The 12,884-nt window shown below is 33.0% G+C and overlaps 1 protein-coding gene across 1 annotated transcript in view; it reads left to right on the forward strand.

The window, feature by feature from the left end:
- Nucleotides 1-12,884, forward strand: part of Nmdar2 (glutamate ionotropic receptor NMDA type subunit 2) — a 642,550-nt gene that overhangs the window by 518,825 nt on the left and 110,841 nt on the right. Inside the window, exon 9 of the mRNA XM_072534844.1 lies at nt 9,235-9,571. Within this exon, the coding sequence (XP_072390945.1) occupies nt 9,235-9,571 (337 nt within the window). The remainder of the gene's footprint in view (nt 1-9,234; nt 9,572-12,884) is intronic.

Consider the following 12,884-nt stretch of genomic DNA (forward strand, 5'->3'; position numbering starts at 1 on the left):
TGAATGCTACTTCTTTTCTTTTTCATGTCTATTTCTTTTTTGTTTATTGATGCATCTTTATATTGTACTCTGTGATCGTTATCCCAGACATGTTTGCATATCTGAGGTTTGTCGAAGTCTCTGTTGTTGATGTATATTTCATGCTCGTTTATCCTGACACTTATGGGTCTTGCGGTTTCTTCTACATGGAAATTGTTGCATTCACAGAGTATTTTATAGATGTCGTTCTATGATCTTACTTGTATGTTATTTTGTTTGGTTTTGGACACCATAGATCTGTGTGTTAGATATTTTGAATGTTGTTTTGATGTTGTACTTTATAACCTTTAAGGTCTAGGTTTTAGGCATTGGGCGCCAATGTGTAACCATTGAACGACCCAACAAAAACGGAGGGTGTCAATTGGTAACAATATAACTACCCCCGAAAGTTGGGAGTCAATGCAGAACAATAAAACACAACTTTTTTGGGAGCCAATTGTTAGGCCTCGTTTAGCTCAGTCTCTCAAGTGTAAAAACTTGTTATCTTAGAAGTAAATAGGTATAAAAAATGAGTTTGGCTAACACAAGTAAGCTAAGATATTAATTAATCATATTTATTGTACATAAATAACTATAAAATTTGAAAATTTTAATATTAAACTAAAATCGAACAAAATCATAAATCAAATCTTGCCTATAAGCTTTACATAAAGATTTTAAAATGCTACTTAAGTATGGCTTTAGATGTTGTCTTGGCCACGGGTGTTGATGGTTGACCACGTGCTGCAGAATTCTTCACCCAAAAAGGTGGATAAAAATTAGGCCAAAAAAAGTAGAAAAAGTACCTTGTATTAGCCACTGCAGGTGTGTTAAACTATTTCCTTGTCATATGAAAATTGAAAATAATTACCGTATTAAATAACTTATAGCAAATTGGCTAGTATATATATATATATATATATATATATATATATATATATATATATATATATATATATATATATATATATATATATATATATATATATGTATATATACACTCAGGTGCAAAAAAATCGATCCATGGGTATTATTTGCTGAAAAAAGAAAACGTTTGAAGATATTAGTTTTAAATCAGGTATATATGTAAAAGTATATGTTAGATTAAAATAATTTTTACAGATTATCAAAAAAATCATTTATTTATAGAGACATACGCCAAAACTCAAAAATACAAGAATATTCAAAACTTTCTGAAATTAAGAAAAACATTGATAATAAATTAATATCTAGTGTTTCCCCCTTGGGCCCTTATAACAGCCTGTACACGTCTAGGCATTGAGGTAATTAACCTCTGGATATTAAATTGATCCAATTGGTCCCATATTTCTTGAAGAGCCGTTGTAAGTTCAGCCAAGTTGTTTGGACGGGGTACTCGTTTTTGAAGACGTCTTCCCATCATATCCCATAGACGTTCTATGGGATTGAGATCGGGACTGCAAGTTGGCCAGTTCATACGGACACTTCATACCTCCCCTATATATTGGTTGACGATTCTAGCACGGTGAGGACGCGCGTTGTCGTCCATAAAAATAAAATTAGGTCCAATGAAAGGAACAAAAGGTACCACATGCTGATCTAAAATACTTGTTATGTATCTTGCAGCACTCATAGAACCTCTATCTACAATAACGAAATCAGTATGGGCTTCTAAACTGATACCAGCCCAAACCGTAACGGAGTCCCCCAATAACTTATTCTTTCTGCAATATTACATTAAAAATATCGCTCTCCGTGTCTTCTCCAAACCCTTTCTTGGCCGTCTGGTGACCTTAGACAAAATCTGGACTCATGTGAGAACAATACATTGCTCCAATCTGCATCACTCCAGTTTTCATGTTCTCTTGCAAAAGCAAGGCGAGCTTTGCGATATTCTATGGATAGTATTGGAGATAGGGCTGGCCTTCTGGATAATAAATTACCTTCTACAAGTCGTCGACGAACTGTCCATCTACTTACATCCACATTTCTCACTTCGCTCAGACGATTTGCCAGTTCAACTGAAGTTAGATGACGATTTCTCAAACATGATGAGACCAGAAATCGATTATCTTTTTCGCATGTTACCCTTCTACGACCTGATCCTGGTCTTCTTGTGAAGTTACCGGTGTCGCTAAAACGCCGAACTGCTCTTTGAACCGAAGATCGACTAACACCCAACATTTCAGCTGCATAATATTGGCTACGGCCATCTTGAACTAAAGTCACCGCCCTTGCAGCATCTGTCGGAGTTAGAGACATTTAGGAAGGATAATTAAATAAATATATAAAACGTTTTAAAAATAAAATCACTACACTAGTATGGTTGTTGAATTAAAAACAACATTCAATAAATATCTACTTGCTTCAGACCCTTTTTGACAAAAACCTGAAATACCAATTTGTTTTAAGAAATATAAAAAGCAATATTCAAAATAATATTTTATTTCTCGTATACGAGGGTACACCTAAATTTACATACGTAATTTAATGTCTCTAAAATTATATAACTTCAAATAAATAAGAAATGAGGAATGGATCGATTTTTTTGCACCTGAGTGTATATAGATATATATATATATATATATATATATATATATATATATATATATATATATATATATATATATATATATATATATATATATATATATATATATATATGTAGAAACTGCCAATAATAAGAATTTTTACAATCTGTTTCACAATAAGTGAATTGTTTGTCTTTACAATGTTAGAGAGATGTCAGGTCCAGTGACCAAAGCATCAGAACACAAATATTGGCTTGTTTACAGGTGGGATGCGCACATATGCACAGATGTGCACAGATACGCGAACCCGAATACTAAAAATGGCACAGATCACAATCTTTCGGCGTTGTTGAAGGCGTAGCTTCCACACTAGTGTAGGCACTATCACTAACGGTTTGGTAGGTCCAAGGGATCATATCGCTTTAATCTCATCGCTTGTTGGTTGTGGAGAAGATTGTATATCAGAGTGTTAGGATGCACGCGCAACCTGATTTAATATTGTTCAGAAATTCTTGTACACTCTTCAGAGACTGTTAGTACCTGCAGATCTCTATGTAAGGCGTCATTCTGGATATACCAAGGGACATTAGCGATTGTTCTTAGAATTTTAGATTGAAATCTTTGCTGCGAACCATATGACCAAACGGGTTTTATTTTGGGTATGACCATTTTAAAAAGGCGGAGTAGATATGCAAGCGACACAACTGGAAGAACCTTGAGAATGTTTGAGAGCTTTAGCATTGCGATCAATCGGGAAAGATTGCCTATTTGTGTTCCTACACAAAAAGAAACTTTTTAGAGGTACTATGCAAGAGTGAGTGATGTCTTTTCTTACATATACTACATGAGCGTGAAGAGTTGCAGTCTTGAGAAAAAAAAATGTGTGTGTATATATATATATATATATATATACATATATATATATATATATATATATATATATATATATATATATATATATATATATATATATATATATATATATATATATAACGAGTTTATTACAGCTGCCGCCGTTTCTCGCAACCTAGCTTCCAACGCTTGCGATCGTTCCAGTCATCTACTTGTAGACCCCTATCTTTCATTGCACCTTTTACTTCTTGTCTCCACGATTTTCTTGGTCTTCCCTTTTTCCTGCGGTTGGTGGGGATCCACTGTAACATTCTCTTTGGCCATAGTTGATCATTTATCCTTTCTACATGGGTATACCATTTCAGCCTTTTGCATTCTATAGTTTCCAGGACGTCAATGTCTATGCCCATACGCTCTCTGATTTCAGTATTCCTTACTCTATCTCTTCTAGTGAGTTCGCAACATCTTCCCCAATAATTCATTTCCATTGCTTTTATTTTGGATGCGTCATTTTTATTTATTACCCAAAGCTCTGAACCATATGTAGCAATGCTTTCTATGATACTTTTGTATATCCTAATTTTTGTGTTTCGGGTGATGTGGTTATTCCAAAGTATACTATTTAGTTGACGTATTGCTGAATTTCCTTGACTAATTCTAGTAGCTATTTCTTTTGTAGTCCGACCATTGTTTGTAATGTTTACGTCGAGATATTTATAGCTATCAGTATTTTGAATTTATTTGCTTCCTAGTTCTAAGTGCTTTCCTTCACCTCCCACTACTACGTACTCTGTTTTTGATGGATTAATTGATAAGCCCCACTTAGTATATTCTTCATCTATTTTTCGTAACATGTAGTGGATATTATCTTGATCTTCTGCAAGTATTACTTGGTCATCAGCAAAATGCAAGCTGTACAGTGTATAGTCTTCAATTTTAACACCCATAGGTCAACATTTTCTTTTCCAAATATCCAAAACCCCCTCCAAATAAATCTTAAAGAGTGTAGGTGCAATGCAGCAGCCTTGGCGAAGTCCTTTGGTCACTTTTATCTTTTTTGTCACTTTTTGTCCAATCTTACTCCCTTACAGCATTAATGTTTATTACCCAAACAATTCCAACAAAGTTTCTTACCTTATACAAAATTAAATCTTTCCTGTAAAGAGAGGAATTTAAAATCATTACACTGATAAATTTTATGCGAACTACTTTTACAACATATACAACTACTATCCGAAAAAGAGTTTGTTTGTAAGTCAACTGATGAAAACAAGGAATGTTTTTGATTGAGGTTTATTAAATTTTTTCTCATTATTAGAAACGTTTAATTTTCTTGTATATCACTTTTTTCTCAAGAAAACTAAAAAAATCTGTGAGTGAGTAGGTAAAGCCTTTGAACCTATTTTATACTCAAATGACTTGTGCGTCACGAAATTTAATTTTTGTAAAAATACTTTGATCATTAGTAAATCCCAGTGTTCGGTATCATCGCATACCTCAAACGAAGAAGTGCTGCATAGAATAGGCAAGGAAAGAGAACTTTTTAACACAGTAAAAGTTAGAAAAACATAATACCTAGGCCACATACTGAGAAATAATAAGTACCAATATGCCCAACTTATAGTGAAAGGAAAAATCGAGGGAAAGAGAGACCTAGGAAGAAAAAGACTATCGTGGCTCAGAAACATCCGACAATGGACAGGGCTAAATTTTGAACAGCTGAAGATAGAGAAGAGTTTAAAATTGTAGTAGCCAACCTCCATTGAGGAGAGGGCACTTTAAGAAGAAGAAGTGTTCGGTAGGTATAGACATAGTTTTAAAAGCAAGTAAAGTTTGTTTACATAGAGATAAAAATTCTCGTAATGATTTTGCTTTACTTTTAGCTAAAGATGGAGCCTTTAACAATTTTCGTTTATGTAAACTAATCACACGCGATTTATTTTCATATCGATTCTTGAGCGTGTCCAAAGCGATCCGAAATTTTTCTTCTATAACATCTATGTTTTCAATTAAGTGTAAAGGTTCATTTTGAAAGAAAGATTTGAGATATATAAATTTTTGCCCATTATTTAGCTTTACATTATTGGCTACAGTTGGCGGAGTAGCGTTTGAACTAAGCGAGTGGGTGGGTAATTTTAAAACTTCCATCTTATGCTGTAGTCTAGCTAGAGTAGAAAAGTATTTTTTTTTCCATGCGCATCCTGTCTTCCGTTTCGGAATCCGTTTCATCAATTTCTTTAATCTGATTCATCACCTCTTCATACTTGAGATAACATGTTTTCATTTCGGTATATCTGAATTGAAACTGGAGATCGTCAGTTTCTGCATCTGCGTTTTCTAGCAGCCAGTTTGCTATTCTGGTAATTTTGGTCTTCAGTGACTTCCCCTTCTTCTTGAGATCTCCCATTTCAACTTAAACAAGTGCTACTCACCTACTAACACCAAATTATTTGGAGAAATGAATGTTTATATAATTTAATAATACCTGTATCACACGGCGAGAATAGAGTAAGTAATGTTTATGTTACAATAAAAACATGTATAGCACACGGCGAAAATATAGTCAATAATGTTTGTAATATATAATAACATGTATAGCACACGACTAGAATAGAGTCAATAATGTTTATATTATATAATAACATGTACACTGCCGTCCTTAGGAAAAACACCGCATATGCAAAAATTACGAAAATTTAGTTGGACGCGAAAATTAGATCTAGAGAGTTTATATTACATGGATATTTAAGAAAATTACAGTACTAACAATCCTAAATATATATTCTGAAAGAAATACTAAACCTAGCATCTACGAAAACATGCGTGGAACTATGGAAATACTCCGCATCTACAACATTACTTAGGTAAAACCCCGCAAATACTTGACGGAGCCTGCAGTTACTGTGTTTATTCTAAGCAATACACAATCGCGGTGTTTTTGCTACGTAATTGGTACGATTAGCGAAAGCATTTGTCAGACAAAATGTGTTTCAATCGTCAACTCCTATCTGCTCTAAAAAAGATGGACGTATGAAGGCGGCTTGTAAAAGCGAAATATCCACTCTAAACCTTGATATACATATAGAAAGTTTTAATCCCAGTATATCCCATTACAGGCGTGAACACGCCCTGTATCGTAGATACCTGCCCAGTGGTTTAACCATACAGGTCATACACAAGGATTATTTAGCAACCTACCCTCCTAATTAATGCTCGTATGAGGTTTACTGAAAGCATCTTAAAAATAAAAACATATCTTTCCCAAATTTGGGCCATGAAGAGTGCGAACTGTGTGAAGTATTCCAACTACACAATAAAGAGCATAATTCGGAGAACCTGAATGTGATGATATCATAGTGAATATGATAGCTAGAAAGAACACATTCAACGTGCCAGAGATTCAAGAGAGTTATACCGTTTGGATACAAATGAACCAGATACATCAACGACCCTTAAAGTCTATGTTGACTTACAAAAAATCATAATGTTACTAAGAATCGATATGTTTAAGAAAGCAATATTTACCCAAAGAATATCGACATTTAATGAAAGCTTTGTACACCTGGGTAAAGAAAAAAAAACAAAAAATTTTTTCTTGCCTATGGTATGACGGCATTACTGGAGCGAGAAAAGAAGAAATAATTAGCTCATACAATGCTTTCTTTTTACATTACAGGTATATAGAACATTTGTCCTTTCGGTTGATAACTGCTCCTGTCAAAACAAAAATTGGAGTTTTTTATATTTCCTTGTATATATTGTAAATTCTGGCGCTATATTTTTCGAACCAGGATACACCTTCATGTCCGCCGATGAGCTTCCACTATCAGGTGAAACTATCTTTAAAAAAAATAAAAGAAAACCTACGATTTTAAAGATTTTGTGACAGCTGTTGGAAATGCAAATTCAAAAAAGGTTACAATAAAAACAATGCAGTATACAGGTTTTTTTAAGTAGCAAGATTTCGCGTCACAAGCAAAAATTAAAAAAATAGAGCCTCGTCCTTACTTGGCGAAAAAGGAGAAATTGTTGCCAACAGGGGATCATTTTCTCTAAAGTACAAGTTAACAACTAACTCCGATAGTATGTTTGGAATGAATTTTCTTCAAAATAAAGTTTTAAATAAAAAACTTCCCAGCGTTCAGGCATTTACATCTCCATGTGGAGTATCAAAAAATAAAAAAGAAACCCTTACTCAAAATCTCAAAACCATAATGCCTTCAAATAGATTACAATTTTGACAAAATCTTGAGGAAGATAAGGATTAATAAGATAATTTCTTTCTATATTTAATTTTTTCTCTTTTGTATTAAATTTTGATTGTTAGGATTTATCCGGTCTAATAAATGTGGTTTTTTTTATTAAATACATAATATTAAATATATTAATAAATTATTCAAAAACTTGTTTTGTTGTTTAATTATATTTTCTTTAACATTATGCTAAGAAAAAAACACCACAAAAACATAACATCCGTAGATGCTGTAGTTTTACTTAGCAATTCCTAATATTATTACTCACGATTTTTCCCAATATCTGCCATAGTAAGCATAAAATTAGAATAAACTACTGCTCCTTTTTTTTAAACATAGTTTATTTACAGATTTATTGATATAAAGTAAAATCGTTTATAACCGCATTGTTGTAACAATTTTCGCCCCATTTGAAAATTGCAGATTCTTTGAAGTCCATTTACTCATTAATATAAGTAGGTACTGCAAATGTTGTGGTTTACTGTTATTGCAAAAAACGCGGTAAAAGTCTTAAATCACACTAAGAGTTTATTTTGCAATAAAATTTTTCGCACACCCGGTAAATGTCTACACATAAAATTTAGATATAGATATTAGAGATAGTCTTTGGGTAAAGTGGTTCACCCTGTACATAAGCGAAGTTCTAATATGGAAAAATCTCACCCAATTCGTCCTGTAGTTTACAGTAACAGGCACAAACACCAGAAAAACTTCACTTCTGTCCTTTTGTTTTAGAGTGTATCGCGACACATGTCTTTTCTAGAGTCTTTTAACCACATTCATATAAATCTGCGAAACTGAGAGTAAAGTACAAACAACCCGAAACAAAAACACAATATCCGTCGAGGTAAGGACCAAAAACAATTATGGAACTTTGCGGTAATCTCTACGAATTGTTGGGGGAAAGCTTATTAAATTCATTTCCCTAGCGGGTACAGTACCAATTATTTTAGGACCATGGACTGTTAGAGATATTCCTTCGATATACCTAAGCAGACTTGACGGCGATGATGCCTTATGTGGTTTTATCAGGTTACAGTTAGAGAAAAATAAAGCGTAATCGATCGATGCTACGCATTTAATAACTAGAGAATATTTACAAACCAACTATTATTAATTAAAGAGTTTGCTTTACCGCATTGTTCATTATTTATACCGAAAAATATAGCGAAATATAGCGAAAACTATTGCACTTTTCACTGCATGTTTGAGATAGCGTATCGAGACTACTGAGTACCGCCCACAGCCGCACATTCGGCTAGCAACTTGAGAATACAAATCACATCTGCGATTATTTTTGCTGGAACCAATTTTTACCTAAAAAAGCCGTTAGGGAGGCATCAGTGGTTATAACCCAACGACCTTATAACGCATTTATGAGACAAATATTTGTGAAAACGAAAAATAAACTAATATAATACAACTTATTGTTTTTACAACAAACATAAAAACAATTCTTGTAAAAAGATGATCGCTTGTTAGGGCGATAGGTATAGGAGATTTAACAGCATTTTAATAATTAGCACATTACATTATACAATTTTTATAGACATATATGTAAGATTTTATTAATAAAAATTATTTATTTTTGTTTTCTTTAGGTGTTGATGATCACCGCCTTTGTAGACCTACCTCTCACAAACCTATGATAAAATTTGGAACAATTCCATGGTCCCATACCGACTCAACTATAGCTAAATATTTTAAAGAAATGCATGCGTATATGCAACCCTACCAACGATCCAATGTTATACAGGGTGTAGCTGATGTTCTTAGCGGTGAAGTTGACGCTTTTATTTACGATGGAACAGTGTTGGATTACTTAGCTTCTCAAGATGAAGATTGTAGGTTGCTGACTGTTGGTTCTTGGTACGCAATGACCGGATACGGACTTGCTTTTCCAAGGAATTCCAAATATTTAAAAATGTTTAACAAAAGGTAAGTATGCTCATCATATTATTTTTTATTTTGTAATAATATTATGAAAAAACTTGAGTTAAAAAATATGTTTAATCAACTTAAAATGTTATGAAGAATAAGACTTACTTACAATCTATTTAATTCTACTACCAACGACCGGTTTCGCATACTACAATTTACGGTACATGGTAAATTAAATGATGACAGTACAAGAATTATTATTTAGTGATTTAAAAAACAGTTCAAACTATCCTGGATTAGCTGGTGATGGGTGATCATCGGTTTTATTGTAACTGTTTGACAATTAGAGAGGAAGTTCTTGAGGAGAGAGATACTAACATATAAACTAGTAAGTAGGTATTGTGTAATTGTTTGTTGAAAAGAATGTGATGTGTTATATTATTTAAAAGTTATTTACATTTATTCAATAGGTATATTTTGGAAATGTGTGTTAATTTGTTGAATCATTTATTAAAAATAGACAGCTATATGATAATAAATGAATAAAATATATTTAAATGAAAATATATTTAAATTAAAAATTAAAAACACTTAAAGACCCTTAGGGACAAACACAACACATTCAAAAAGACAAAACAGATATTTAATTTAAAAGGGGGCACTTAGTGGTACAATCACTTCTAGGAGAGGAACTGGCAAAAAAGCTAGTTTTTTTAGTTGTGAAACCGGTCATTGGTGCTAGCATTAAATAGATTTTGAGTAAGTCTTATTCTTATTTCTTTTACCTAAGTGCAATATATTTAATAGGCTATCAATCAAGAGTAATTAAAGCATATACCTACATGTAAACTAAAAATGAACATAAATTAAATTGTTTTTAAAATTTTTTTTTAATTATAATTATATAATTTTGTTACATTGTTGTCCAATAAAATCCATAATAATTAAAGAATCAAAATAGCATTTAGTCGCGAAAAACCTCACTACATGTCAACAAGTAAGCTGAATTAATTTCAAATATAAAATCAGCATCTCACAGAACGTGGAAATGCGCTCTTCGCTTGATTCACGTCGGTAAAAAGGAAAAGAAAATACTTAATATTGAAAAGAAAAGAAAACACGGTTGGCATCCCATGTTAGTGTATATATATATATATATATATATATATATATATATATATATATATATATATATATATATATATATATATATTTATATAATCGAACACCTCTCTACCCTAAGGTGTGAGGTAAAAACAAATACAAATACAGGTTACAGATATACATTACATCTCAAATCCAATGAAAATCCATTTGCTCACAATAAGGCAAAAATTTTTTGCCTTATTGTGAGCTTCTGACCATTCCATTCCCCTACTTTTCAAAATCTGCCCTACTTCGTCATCCCAGGTTTTCCTTGGTCTGCCTCTGGTTTTAAACTTTTTCACTTTAGCCTTCCAGACTTGCTTAACGGGTCGGTTGTCGCTCATTCGGCATAGATGACCAAACCATTTTATTTGTTGTGTTTCAATAGCGTGTAGTACAGATTCTATGCCCAGTTCTTCTCTAACATCTTCATTTCTTATTTTGTCTCGTCGTGTTATTCCTTTGACTCGTCTTAAATATTTCATATCAATGGCTTGTATCTTGCTTTTTAATTGCTTTGTTAAAACCCAGCTCTCGCTTCCATATATCAAGATTGGTCGGAATACTGTCTTATAAACTGTCATTTTGGTTCTTCTGCTGATTTCAGGTTTACCTATGAATGCTCTACTAAGATTATGGTACACTTTTGAAGCACTACTTATTCTTTCTGTTATTTCATTCTGCATGGTACCTTCTCTGTCTATTGTAACCCCTAGGTATTTGAATGCATCTACTTGTTCTATGAGTTGTTGGTTAATTTCTATGTTAACATTTCGGTTAGTTTTCGCTATTAGTATCACCTTGGTTTTCTTAACATTAATCTTCATGTTTCTAATTGCCAGCTCATTATTCCATCTATCTATATTTTTCTGGAGGTCCCTCTCGTTGGAAGCGCATAACATGAGATCATCTGCGAATGCACACTCAGCTATATCAACCGGTCGTAGTTTACTATATCCGATATGTACTTTGTGTATACTTGCTTTTGTTTCCTTAATTATGTCGTCAATAATCAATATGAACAGTGTGGGGCTCATAACACCTCCTTGTCTTAGACCCTCGTTTATTGCAAACATCTCTGATTCCAAGTTATCCTTACGTACATAACTCTTGTTATTTTGATACAAACTTTTGATAGCACCTGTTAGTTGATGGTCAATATTTCTATTTTGCAGACTTTTCCAAACTGCTTCTTGGGACACTCTGTCAAATGATTTTCTCTATATCTAGAAATGCCATATATATGTCTGTGTTCTTTATTCTAGCTTTCTCAATTATTTGTTTCAACGTAAATATATGGTCTTGCGTACTGTGTCCCTTCCTAAACCCACTTTGTACTTCATCCAGATATGGTTCAACGATGTGTCTTAATTTCTTTTCTAGGATGCTTTCATATATTTTGGAGACGATACTGAGTAGATTAATTCCTCTATAATTTTCACAAGAACTTGGGTCTCCTTTCTTAAAGATTGGTAGTATTATGCCAATTCTCCAATCTTCGAGGACTGTACATCGGTTCCAAGCCATGTTCATAATTTTGGTTAAAAATTCAACTCCTTTCGGTCCCATTGTCTTTAACATTTCAGCAGTGATTTTGTCATGACCAGCTGATTTACCTCTCTTTGTATTAATAATTGCTTCTTTGACTTCTTCTATTTGAATATAATTTTCTTGTCCATGTTCTCCTTCTACTTCTATCATTACAGTTTCCTCTTTCGGTTGTCTTGGTGATAGGAGTTCGCTGAAGTATTGTCTCCATCTTTCCATAATCTCATTTGGTCTGATAATCAGTGTGCCGTCTTTACGTTTCACCTGTTTCATCGTTGTTTCTTTACCTTTTCTTAGCGTCTTTAGTGCCTTGTAAAACAATTTTTGGTTACCCCGACTATCTGCCTCCATCTTCATTCCAAACTCATCCCAGGCTTTTTTTTTTCTTCGTCAGTACCATTTCTTTCACCACCTTTCTTTGTCGTTTATATTCTTCGTAACTATTTTCTGTTTTCTTGTTTAAGTATATTTTCCATTTCTGTTTTTTATATTTTATTTGGGCTTTTAATTCATCGTCCCACCATCGTGTTTGCTTCTTATTTCTGTTTACATGGTTTATTCCACACGTTTCTTTGGCTGTCGTCACGATGGTTTCTTTAAATTGTTTCCAAGTTTCCTGTAAGTTGTCAGTACTATGTGCATTAGTTAATTTGGCTAGTTTTTCTTCTATTTTACT

The sequence above is a fragment of the Diabrotica undecimpunctata genome, chromosome 6 (assembly GCF_040954645.1).
Source record: "Diabrotica undecimpunctata isolate CICGRU chromosome 6, icDiaUnde3, whole genome shotgun sequence".
Classification (NCBI taxonomy): domain Eukaryota; kingdom Metazoa; phylum Arthropoda; class Insecta; order Coleoptera; family Chrysomelidae; genus Diabrotica; species Diabrotica undecimpunctata.